At 30.0% G+C, this 13,221-nt stretch overlaps 1 protein-coding gene across 7 annotated transcripts in view; it reads right to left on the reverse strand.

Annotated features, from left to right (window-relative positions):
* Positions 1-3,053: 3,053 nt before the first annotated feature.
* Positions 3,054-13,221, reverse strand: part of LOC124543195 (period circadian protein) — a 31,370-nt gene continuing 21,202 nt past the window's right edge. For 3 of the 7 annotated variants that reach the window (XM_047121299.1, XM_047121297.1, XM_047121296.1), the window contains exons 23-30: positions 12,315-12,466; positions 9,714-9,848; positions 8,126-8,308; positions 7,742-7,864; positions 6,404-6,439; positions 5,802-5,903; positions 5,151-5,291; positions 3,054-4,967 (exon numbers count right to left, since the gene is read on the reverse strand). In XM_047121299.1, the coding sequence (XP_046977255.1) occupies positions 4,866-4,967; positions 5,151-5,291; positions 5,802-5,903; positions 6,404-6,439; positions 7,742-7,864; positions 8,126-8,308; positions 9,714-9,848; positions 12,315-12,466 (974 nt within the window). In that variant the 3' untranslated portion in view covers positions 3,054-4,865. The remainder of the gene's footprint in view (positions 4,968-5,150; positions 5,292-5,801; positions 5,904-6,403; positions 6,440-7,741; positions 7,865-8,125; positions 8,309-9,713; positions 9,849-12,314; positions 12,467-13,221) is intronic. The other 4 variants (XM_047121301.1, XM_047121300.1, XM_047121302.1 and 1 more) reach the window with 4 other exon arrangements.

Genomic DNA, 13,221 nt, shown 5'->3' on the forward strand with positions numbered 1-13,221 from the left:
ATATATATATATATATATATATATATATATATATATATATATATATATATATATATATATATATATATATATATATATATATATATATATATATATAAATGTCAAGCTTATGGCTTTTTTATGGTTCTATGGTAAAAATCGTGAAAGAGCAAACGAGTTCTCAGGACTACGAGTCCTGTCGGACGCCCACGTGTTGCGAATTACGACTTGGGGTCCACAACAGAAATTCCGTTGAAACATACTTAAAATATTTTTAAATTTACTTCAAATGGTTCAACAAATGATGTAAAATTATTTTATTTTATATATTAGGCTAACTACGCAGTACGATACTTGAATATTTAATATTAAATTTACAAGGGCAAGCAATTTGTTTGAAAAAAAAAATAGTGTTTAGTTATCAAAGCGGTATCAAAAATATTTAAGTCTACAAATATTTAAGTTTAGATATTCTACCGCTAAACAACAGTACGCAGTATTATTGTGTTCCGGTTTGAAGGGTGAGTGAGCCAGTGTAACTAAAGGCACAAGGAACATAGCATCTTAGTTCACAAAGTTGGTGGTGCATTGACGATGTAAGGAATAAGGTGATGGTAACCACTTACCATCAGGCGGCCCATATGCTCGTCCACCAACCTATTCCATAAAAAAAAACCAAAAAAAGTCTATCATCTTAAATGAAATGGTGACGAAAGTCTTAATGCTTATTCCTTCAAGCAGATTCATTTCATATCTGAATAAAATGATCGTATATGTCACTAGCTTCATTGAAAGAAGAAAAAAAATCTCATTATTGTGCTTTCATGTGTCGATAAATCAGTCACGGTATAAAGGTCATGTTCAACAGGTACATCTTGCCAAGACCGAAATACGTCGGGAGGAATTTTCTCGAAGTTTCTGGTGAATATGCCTACCTGAATACATGAAATAATAGGGCCAACAGGGATGACGGTAGAAGAATGCATTTATGATGGGAACTCTGGCACTCTTCGCCAAATGTAACCGCAACCCTTAATGTACCTTTTAAGTACCGATACCGAATCAATACTATAGTCCATTAATAATTCGGGAGTGTCCTAAAGAGCGAGCTATGCACAGACTATCATTAAATGAAATAAGCTAAGGAATTATACTATCGAAAGAACTAGAGCTACCCAAATAGCTTGCAAAATTAGAAGATTTGGCCCATCAGACGAAAAAAAAACTTACTAAAACGACAAATACTTTTATGAGAAAATATAAATCGAGTCTGTGAAGAAACCACGTCCTTTTTTTAATGCATTACGCCATTAGATATTGGTGCATTAGGCGGTAGTCGGAACTAAAGTAATTTAAAATATTGACAGATATGGCAATAGAATTAGTTTTTTCAAAGATGTGATTTTTAATTTACATCTTAATATCGAATGTAATCTTTTTCGTGTAATACCTAAAAAATAGATCGTAATCAAAAAATGTATTTAAAAAAAAATCTCCTTAATATGGGTATGTAGACTTAGAGCCATTAGTTCCCAAGGCAAGTTTCTTGCATCGCTAATGGTAAGTGGTACCCCACTGCCTAAAGACATACATATAAATATAAAATTAATTACATCACCAATACACTATTGGTAGTGTATTGGTGATGTAATTAATTTTATAGAGCCTTAAGAGCTATGATGTTATGTGACTATAGTTCTACTGGCTTACTCAACTTTCAAACAAGAGAACAACAATACTAAGTATTACTGTTTATCTGTAGAATATCTGCTGAGTGCGTGATACCTACCCAGAATGACTTGCACAAAGCTCCACTACCGACATTATAAGAATATTTGAATCCATTTATTATAATGTCTTAAGAAATGTTTATTTCAATACTTTGCGAGCGTATGTAAATTTTGGTAAGTTATGACATCAAAATTACATAAGTAGCTTATATAAAAATGTACAGCACAGAATTTGAATTTGACGATTACCGCCTTTTGCTTCAGTGTTGTCGAAATTATCAAACTGCTGCTATCTATTGACTGAAAGAGGTACTAATAACATAAGCACTTCCATCTGTTATCAGAATTATATATAACATTCACGACAATAGATGGCAATATTAACTACTACTGAACTACTCACTACTGAAATAGCGCCATCTAGTGACGGTATTTTAATTACAGCGACATCTATTGACACAATAATAATATTATTATACACAAATATAATATACAATTCAATAGCGAATCATTTACATATATGCAATAGAGGTTAAGATAAAATATTTTACATTGCTAATAATTGTAAATTAGTCTTTAACTATGTATGTACATCTATGTACATATTGTTAATTAACTCAAATCTATATTATTACTTTGCATAACCAATATAATTGAGTCTGACTGCCTCTATAAATGATTGATGTACAATTTTATTGTCTCATCTATCTGCATCTGCTGTCAGATTAGAAGTAATACTCTCTACCTATCATACATTATAACATCTAACAGTCCCAGCTCTCCATTGCTGTACATATTCACCATCCCTAACTATCGACTGGTTCAAGTTTTACTTTGATGTTATCATCTTTTTCATCATCAGCTGATTAGCGGACAATTTATTATTTATAAACACACACTCATCAACTAGGGCATTTTGTAAACTACTTACCATGTCACCTAAATGTATGGATTAATGTTTTTTCTTTTTTTTTTCATTAATTTATTATAATGTATTTATTTTCCATTAATGATACAGTATTCTTCTGACTTGTGTTTTTTATATTTAATTTGAAAAAGAAATCTTACAGTTCTTTAATCTTTTAAGTTTTCTCATAATTAATGAGAATAACAATTGTCAATATGACATCATGCGAAACAATATTTTGGGTTTCGTTCATTTAAAAACCCAATATTTTTTAATTTCTGGAACTGGCAGGTAATATTTTTCTCTATTATGATATTCTTTTATATATATAATAATATTATATTACTTTAACGAGATATATTTAATATAGAATATTTTATATTGGTTAATATATTTTTCGAAAGGGTGGTGTAATTGAGAGGAAAGCAAAAAGCAGATAAGATTCAAGTATAATATTTATTATGCTAATAATTTTTAAATTGAAAACAATTATAAACTTACAAGTACATAAACTATCGAATGAATCTATTTATCTATAAAATTCTGAGCCTTCATTTGGCAGCAGAAAATATTTGTTCAACGGTCATGACTCGTTACTTTTTATACTTAATATTTTCCTTTACAAATATACTTTTAGCATACACATAACAGTCATATAATGATATTATGTTCTTTACAATTGTATTACACAAATAATGTAAATAAGATAAGCATTGTGATCAAAATATACACAATGCTTCTATTTTCTTTAAATATAACTAATATATTGACTTTTATTTAATAATAATTTATAATTAATATATCTATCGATTGCGTTTTACTGCAAAGTAAAATGCTCGTTTATACGTTTAAAGACTTATTCTAAATTACAGTTGTACTTCACTTTGAAATAAGTTTTTTATGCATATATAAATATATCTTTAATGTTCATGTGCAAATATTTTCTATAAAAATATACGCTTTCAGTAAATAACATTTTTATTTAAAGCCACTAGTTTATCGCTAGATTTGGCTTTGGTGTTAAGTTTGAAGCTATATATTTAAAACATTTTTTAATATATTATAGAAAAGGGTTTCTTCCTTAGATAATACCTAAGTAATCAATAAACCTTGTTCAATAATAATGAAAATTTTATATCACAGAACTCTAACATAACTACTCCTTATCATAAATTCTTATTTGTATTTATTAAAACTAGCTGTGCTTCGCGGTTTCATCCGCGATCATTCAACACACATTTTACTTGCAAAATTGGCTTACCAAACCCAAGCTCTTTGCTTTATAATAGAAATATAGATACAATAAAAATATATAATTTATAAACATTCATTATTATAATCAAAATGTATATAATATTGAATTATTTACATATTCTATGAAAATATATTTTTGTATATATATTGGAATGCTTAATCAAGAAATATTTTGGCATGAGACGGCAAGAGAGAATATATTTTAGACTGTATGTTAACTTGAACGAGATTTTACTTGAAGCGAGTTATTTATTATATTAACTTATAATATAAAATCACCAATCTATAAACGATTCAATAACGACACTAGTATATCACTCTCTTGATGATTTTTGGACAACATACACCTATGTATCAGAAGTCAATAGCTCTATTAGATATAGATAAATCATCAATTACCTCGTACGTAACGTACTTAAAAAAAACGATATAAAATAATTTGTATACATCATATTTTATAGATTAAAATTAAAAAAAATTTATACTATACAATAGTAAAAAAAAAATATTTTTTAAAACATTCAAGTGAGTAAGATCGCTTAGAAATAAAAAACAATTAAGCGTATACAACACTTTATGATGAAACTTATAATTGTACTTCACCGGGAAATAATTAGAGATTAGTTAGGTAATTTAAAATGATTGTAACAAATATAGAATATTAATATATGTCGATGATGGGAAAAATCCTTCATATCCCACATGAGCAAACACGCTAACAGCATGCATATTATTAATAAATTAGCTCCTAATGCTACGCTTAATGCGTTACATTTATATTAAATGATGAAATGCACACGACTATTTTGTACATCTATATCAAATTAATTACTTACATTAACTATAAACACGATCGTGCAATGCAACTTTGGCATGATAATTGTGCTGTCAATGCCTCTGAAGGACATTTAACAAAGACATTTATATTTACAAATACTTTATATATTAAATAACTATAATAAGTATCTTCTAATAACTAAATTTCTTTTGTAACACTACGCATTAAAAGGTCTGTCTTCCTCGTCCGGAGGGGGGAGGGGTGCGTCCTCTTCATAAATCATTACTAATTTGCTGTACTCTCGCTTTCGCCGGCGAATCTAAAAATCAAATCAAATTTTAAATCTTTATATATTTTTATCTTTAGTATAGAAGTAATTATTATTAATTGATGTCAGAATTGTAACAATTCAGTGCAAATATTTTTCACATCAAAATTAAAAAGCCTCAATTAAGTTATTGAATTTTATTTTCAACTTGCAATACTAGATGTGAGTGTTTACCTTTGTTTTTGTGGTGACATATGATTCTTCACCAGAACTGCTGGAACTGGTGATGCCCTCTTCAAGAGTTAGTTTAGCAGCAACTCCTTGTAGCTGAAGATCCAAGTACAACTGACCAAGTTGTTCGTTTACTAATGAAGGCTGAAAGATTTGAAAATACATAAATAAGTAAAATTATAACAAAGCTGAAGTTAAGTTAATAAGTGAACTAAGAAGAGATAGTTTAAGGTCTTTTCTAACAAGAAATAAAAAAATGTCTCATAATTTTAGTGTCTATGGGAGGAGGTAGCTTTAACATCGACTAGATTTACAGGTCTACTTTCTAATCTGTTTCCATATAGGTAAAAGTAAAGTAATGGCCTGTACATGTCCAAATTTTTAGGTATCAAGGTGATTTCAACAAGTTTGGTGGATAGGCTGTGACACACACAGGCTTCTACATGATGTTTTCCGTCATGTGCAAGAAAATTCCGATCAAAAATCCAAGCATAAGTACAAATTAACCTAGTGAAAATTCAGTAGTACATATCCAAATTTTACCCTGCAATCTTAGACTACGAACTGATTGATCTCGTCGTATCTTGTATGGGAAATTTTAATTGTTTCATAAAGCAGTAAAATCACATAAACGGTGCCCTCGCAGGTACTTACTTGTTCTAACTTTTCTAACTTTTTCTTATCACAACTCAGGACTTCATCCATGTCTTTGGTGAGTATTTGATATTTGTAAATAAGTTCCGAAGTGACACGTACCTAGAAAAAAATTAAATTATAATAAATAATACGCTACGATATATGTCTTCGTATTGATAAGCAAGCTTTGATCACTGATCATTGATGAGTGACAAGGACGGAACATAAAGCAAGACCTCAGAATATGGAGAATATGGAGTTATATTATTTAATACAATTCATAGTATGCGTTCAATTTTATTGACCAAATTTAGACTGGTTTCTTAAGGTAGTTAATTTATTAACCTTCATTAAAGTAACACTGTTTTTTTTTTAAATTTTAAAACGCTATTTATGTAAATGGTAGTACTCGTAATGGTGAATTATCGTAGCCCACAGTTAAGGTACCACGAGCCCAAAGTCTACCGCCAAACATCCATACTTTGTAATTCTGTGATCGAAAATTGCGAGAGTTATAACACACATCTCATGTCTCGGCGTTGACAGCGCATTGACATTGTAAGAAATTTTATATATATTTCTTACTAAGCCAATGTCTGTGGTCCGAGGTGACCACTTACCATCAAATGGTCCGTATTCCCGACTGGATTTGGGTTCTAAATAAAAAAATTGACTTCATAAATATCTATACTTACAATACAAACAATTTCATAACATTAAAAAACAAAGTTCAAGAATCATTCAAGTTTCAACTTAATTAATTTTATATACTATATAAGTAACTTAATAATGGTGAATTTACTTGTAAAATCAGAAGGTTTGTAAATAAGGCGGCAGATTTGCCGTCGTTATGTTATAGGGACCATTTAGATTATTTCCTTTGTAATAGAGGGGAAAGTATAAACAGGAAAAAATACTAGATTTCTTGTGTTTGTCAGAAAGTATTATTTTGGGAGTTAGCGTGGCATAAACAGTTTATACTTGAAAAATTTAAGTCTGCCACTGTACTTGACAACAAATTAATTATGTAGCTATAAATACCTCAGATTATAAAACAAAAGGCAGAAGAAGCTCACGGAACATTACAGTGAAGCAAAAAAAGCGAAAACAAAATCAAAAGCGAATACAATCTTTGGGGTGCAAGGGTTACGCTCGTGCTTACAAGATGTCTTAGTGTGCGTGAGGTGACTAAAGTATAGGACATCAAAAAAAAAGAAAAAGAAGATCCAAATAGATTATAGTCGTTGCACGCCGATAAATGTACAGAGGCGCATCTTAGTGAGTGAAGACATAGAATATAAGAATAAATATTATTATTAAAACGTCAAAATTTCTATCACTTTATTAATTAATTAAGCCGTCTTGTGTATTTGTAAAAACTGTTCGCAGGCATTAGAAAACGATGATGGAATGTCATTTCATATTTGAGTGTTAATTGAAACTAATTAATTTTATTTTGATTTGTTACTGATGGCTTGGAGCACAAAACCTCAATGTATATTCAGGTGTTGCCAGATTACACTGAAATATTTTTCGTACTAGTAAAACCATGTGGTTTTTTTCGGTGCCCCGGTAGCCTCCTTAGACGTACAATGAAACACGTATTTCTACAGCTGTCACGCACTTATGGTAAATGTCTAATAAAGCAACGATTGTGCGTGGCACTACATCTGTCTATTATCATGATCTAAGTAATAATAACATATTTTTACGCAAAGCCACGCATTGAGATGCAGCGCCATCTAGCTCTAAGTTATAACAATGTGACAACTATATAAAACCCTCAAAAATACATACGTATGTCAAACGTAAATATAATTAGATTATTAGAATTATCAGTTCCAGTAGTAGATGATAAATGTTTCATTGTAATATGTATATATACCTAATGTTACAAGTCTGTCACTGGAATTGAATGTATTTAATGATCCTAATAATTATACCATAGTGTGACTCACTTGTTTCATCCATGGTGGTTCAATATTCCTTCTATGCGAGATCTTTTCCTTTGTCTCATTATTTAACATTTCATAACTCTGAAATGACATTGCATCCCCACTTTGATTTGGTTTTCGCCAGTACTGCAACATTTTTTTCGTATTAAATAGCTAGCTACACGCGTGGCTTTACCCGCCCGATACTTATGAAATTTGCACACCTTTGCGACGTTGAAGTGGGTTGAATGAAATCATTAAATCGTAAGAGATTGTTATTGGCACTTGCGATAGACCTATATTCCAGCATAGTACCACCAAAGTAACGTATTCGGATACTTTATACGAAATAAAATTAAAAATAAATAATATTGTAAAATCTTTACACAGATTATAAATAATTCTCACTTTTCCATCTCCATTATTGGTATTTTTTCCATCGCTTTCCTCGTTACTACCAGAATCAGTCTTGAAGAATGATGAATAAAACGACGAGTAACTGGACTCTTCGTCTGTTTTGTCGTTCGTACCGTCACTGTTGCCCAGTCGCAGCTTCCTCTTATTACGGTTCTCAATGATAGCTTCCGTGCTCTATAAGTTAATTTACATACTTTGATTATTACGGGGTATTCATGTTATATATTCTTAATTAAATTATTTAAATTTTGGTTTATTGTATATCATAAGTAGTAAAAAATATGAAAGGAAACTTTGACTGATATTTCCAAGGATTAAAGTTATTTAGTAAGCATGTCACATTATGCCATGGATGTTGACGTATGATAACTGCCAAAGGAAAAAACGACGTATTTGCTGAAAATGGTAAACGAGAGAAAAAAAATGGCTAGTTGACTAGTGTCAAAATACGTGAACATTGACCGAAGATTGTGATTTCAAACACCGTTTGTGCCAATTTTGCGTTTATACTCATTTTAACGATGAGTGAAAGTATCGTGACGAAATCCACGTGTGATTGATTGCTCGATGTATCCTCTAAAACATTTTATCAGTTTTTATTAGTATTGAAACACACTCATTTCGAATAGAGGAAGCTTAAGCCAATACATATTTTGCAAATTATATTCTTGACCTTCTTAAATTGACTCAGACTTAACACGCCGACAAAATTCGTCTGCTGTTGTTTTAACGTGATAATAAACTAAAATTGCAATGCTCTACAAAATGAAAATATGTATCTTGCTTCAAGCACTACTTACAAGCGTGGCTCGCACTTCAGGATTGAAGAAAACAAGCGAAGTGATGCATATAAAATAGTATGCAGACCAAGCTAGAATGTTCGCATGACTAAACTGTTATGTTTATCCAAAACTACTGTAATCTACTATATCTATCTATATATGTACTATACCGTTACTTATTGTTACTACAAAAATATAACTATTCGTATTTTTGGTACAGATTTATTATATTATTAAGCAAGATGATTAATCCCGAGATTTTCATTCTTTTGTTATTCCAATAGATGACTAATTACCACTTATGAATGTCTATTATCACTTAAATTTACGTTAATTGTTATAAGCAAAAACAAGAAACCCATTCCATGTCTAAATGCATATAATTTTTCATCGAAACGTAGTTTTCTGTCATCCAACTCAATTTATGAGAAAACACATATCATTTAACATATAGTTGCATTAAACACTATTCACGTAAATACTTATTATTCCTTTGGAGGTTTAAAGAAATTAAAAGATTTCCACGCAATATTATCTATCGTTTTTACATCATAAAACAATGGGTTTTCAGTCACTAGTTTCCCCGCACAATTCTTACTACCTTATGATATCTACGTATACATCACGCAATCATTAATAACCAATGACCACAAAAAAGATAAATCGTTTTGTTATGCTACGCGAATATTTTTTACTAAATATAATTTTCTCGAAAGACTCGTTTCTCTGTTAAGAAATTACATAAAATATTGCAAATGCAGAACAAATTTGATGAATGGTAAATAAGACATTCGTACCCGAATCGAGGCCTCGGCGGAAGAGATACTGACATCACATGCTTGAAATATTTTTTTTTCGATTATCTTCTCCCTCTTCCTTGTAAGGTAATTGAATGATTTGCCAGTCTTCGGTAGTAAAGTCAATCTACACGCCTGCGATGTTTCATTGTGAGTATGGTTGTGATAGTTGTAGTAGCTAACATACTTAGGCTTAGGACATATGAAGTTAGACAAAGAAATTAAACTGATTAATGAATAACACAGTTGTAAGCAGCTAATGTGATGATTGACAGATATGTAGATTTGATAATTTGATATATTAATAAATAAATATTTTTTATAACATAAAAATATACATAAGCATAATAAAATAAATGGTTCGTAATTATTTAATTAAATGCATTTACATTGCATTCGAAATTTGTTTACCTCGAATTTAGGACTTTTGTACCTTAGTTATGTATATAGAAGTATATAAGTTTTATTACGTTATTACGTTTTAATCATATTGTTAATATTATTTTTCCATTTCCATACTATCTTTATGGACGACTAACGAATTTATGTAAAACTAAGTTTAGGTAAGATAAGAGTTACATGGTTAATTATTTACAAATAACATATAACCCAAGACCCAATTTTGTAAAAAGTTTTAGCAAAATAAGCTGACGAAGATCAGTCACCGATAAAGCTAAGCAAAAATGTCTTTGAACTTATCTCTTGAAATTGCTATAATTTAAATTAATCATCGAAATAACCAGCACTAGAAAAACGAAATATAACCGAATGCTTTATTATTTTTAGGATGTTGAAATAAAAATTCAACACCATTGCACGACGAGAAAGTGCTGAAAAAAATTGAGCATCAATTCGATCAATAAAAGATTAATTAATGTACGATTCAATGACATTATATTAAAATTTAACTTTTTTTTTAATGTTGCCATATGTTACCTTTAGTTACCTTTTTGAAATGGTCCTTAATAAAACTGTCGAATGAATAATAATATATTGCCTCGAATATAATAATGCATCTTCTATTCTGATCCTAGCCATGATTTCTATTATTGACACTAAGTTCCATGTAAAATTAGAAATTTTAAATACGTAATATTGTTTTAAAAAACAGCTACCTGATACTAATAAAGTCTAAATACTTAAGTACGTATAAATATACTAAAACTCAAATGAAATGTAATAAAACTATGTATCCGAATCAAAGATATAATGTGAATATGATATATTTTAATTAACATAGTTTTAATTTTTTTTTGCGTCACAGGATATACGACAAAGCACTGTGCGACAAATTATATATTATTATATTGTGAATGATTGTAATTCGACGAGTATTTGTTTAACATTTAATACTCAATAGTTAATTTATTTTATTTTAAACACTATACAAAATCTATCCAGATTCACATGTTAGTGTGTTTCGTAGTTCTTTCTTTTTTTGATCTATGATGTTGATGTAAGTTCCATAGTGAAGCATCGCCCATCTTGGAACCAGCTTTTGTTTTAAGGCCAGCTTTTGTAAGCTTTTTGTATAGACCTGTCTGCTGATACAAACAAGCAAATACAATATTCGTTTTCACTTTAATTCAATATATTCACATAAATAAACGCACTAGACAAAGAGGCTTGGATGGCAACTAATTAAACAACCTCGTTTGAGTCAAACTCTTTAATCAAAAGATTTATCTGTATATTTTTCTCTGTATATTCTCAGCTGTATATAGCATTGTGATAATCATACAATCGACGAATTCAAATTAATTTAAGTAAATATTATCATGAAGTTCAATAAACATCTAGTAAACCTAGTAGCAGAGACTTTACGTTATGCGCATGCGCCGTTAATACATACACCAAACCGATATATGTTTATTTAATTTAACTATCTTATTGTTAATTTCTAATGTAATCGATTACCAGAATAAGACCTCGATAAACTCTATTGAGATTATTTATTTTACTTTTAATTTAAATCTGTAAATTGTTCGATATAAAAAATTTAAACGATGAAATAAAAAGATCAGAGGAGTAACTTTGTCTAATATCAGAATTTGTGTTTTAGCCTTAAAGCAATGTTTGTCCTTTCCGAGATTTATGTTTTATATACTATTGATAACACACCCATAATATTTATATAGACAGCTATAAATATATAATATATCCCAAATAAGAAATGTCAGGGTACAAGATAGAAATTTAATACGGAGCAGTAAAAGCATAATAATTAGATATGCTTAAGATACAGGCATATGTACGGTGTATATATAATAATATATCTACAAATATAGCAAGTGTATATTGTCTGGGAAGTGTGCTTTTATTGGCTGGGAATATTATTTTAGTTTGGTCTTTATGTATTTTATTTGATATACTTTTATTAATTCCTCTATCATACATATCCATAGGAAGTATGATATATTTATTATGTGTATGGTAGAAGAAACGTCATAAATATAAACAATATATGTGTCATAAAGTAAAAACTGTATAGAAAGCTTTTTGTCCCTTCTTAAAAACCTTTTTCATTTAAACTATAATCATAATAATGATGATGAATTCTTGATAAACCCTAATCATATTAGTAATTATAAAAGTCCTTACCTCTTCATAGTTTTGTGTTGAAATTCCTAAAGAATGCATGTTCGGTATTTGTGGAACAAAACTTTGTTGCAGGGTATATGAAATCTGTGGGTCGATAGACGAATACATGAAAGGAGGTGCGTAGACGGCCTGTCCGAACATCAAATAAGGCACTGCAACAAACAAGGACAACTATCATATCAACTTCTTAATATTAATCATTTATGTAACTGTCAGTTTATATAATTTAGGTCAACGAATGGTAATGTCTATCACCAATGCGCCATTAATCTTTAGAACTAAGATGATACGGGCCTTGTACCTGTAGTTATACTGACTCACTCACACATAGAATCGTATAGTGTGGGTAGGAAGTAACCCCAAATTTAACCATCAACGCGACGTTTTGGATATATGGCCCAGAACGTTAGGAAGCCGCTTACATACCCAATTTTGTACATTAGTAATATATAGCCTAGAGTATTATGCGAAAAAGGCTTTTGTTTGATTGGCTTGGTTCAAGAACCTGCTTGATGTTGCCTTAAGTGGTTACCACCAACCTAACCTAACCTAACCACTGGAGCCTACAAGAAGATCTCCCACTAAGTAAGTACTAGTTATTAGGCGCCTGCTCATCGGTTTTTAACGTGAGCGACGTTACGTTGAGCGAAATAATTTATAACATAACTTAACATTGAGCCATCAAATGCAAAAACGTAAAATAGGTACATCTTTAAAAAAAATATATGCCATATTATGCCACTTATACATAATTTAAAAACATTACTTTTAACAGCAATACTACACATAAAGACTTGTGTGCCCAAAAACCTAAAACTGATAACCAAAACTATGTATTAAGAGCTATTGATATAGGTTCCTTTAACACCACACAACAAAACATTTTCTCGATATCAGTTTTACTTTT

This window comes from Vanessa cardui, chromosome Z (genome assembly GCF_905220365.1).
Source record: "Vanessa cardui chromosome Z, ilVanCard2.1, whole genome shotgun sequence".
Taxonomy (NCBI): domain Eukaryota; kingdom Metazoa; phylum Arthropoda; class Insecta; order Lepidoptera; family Nymphalidae; genus Vanessa; species Vanessa cardui.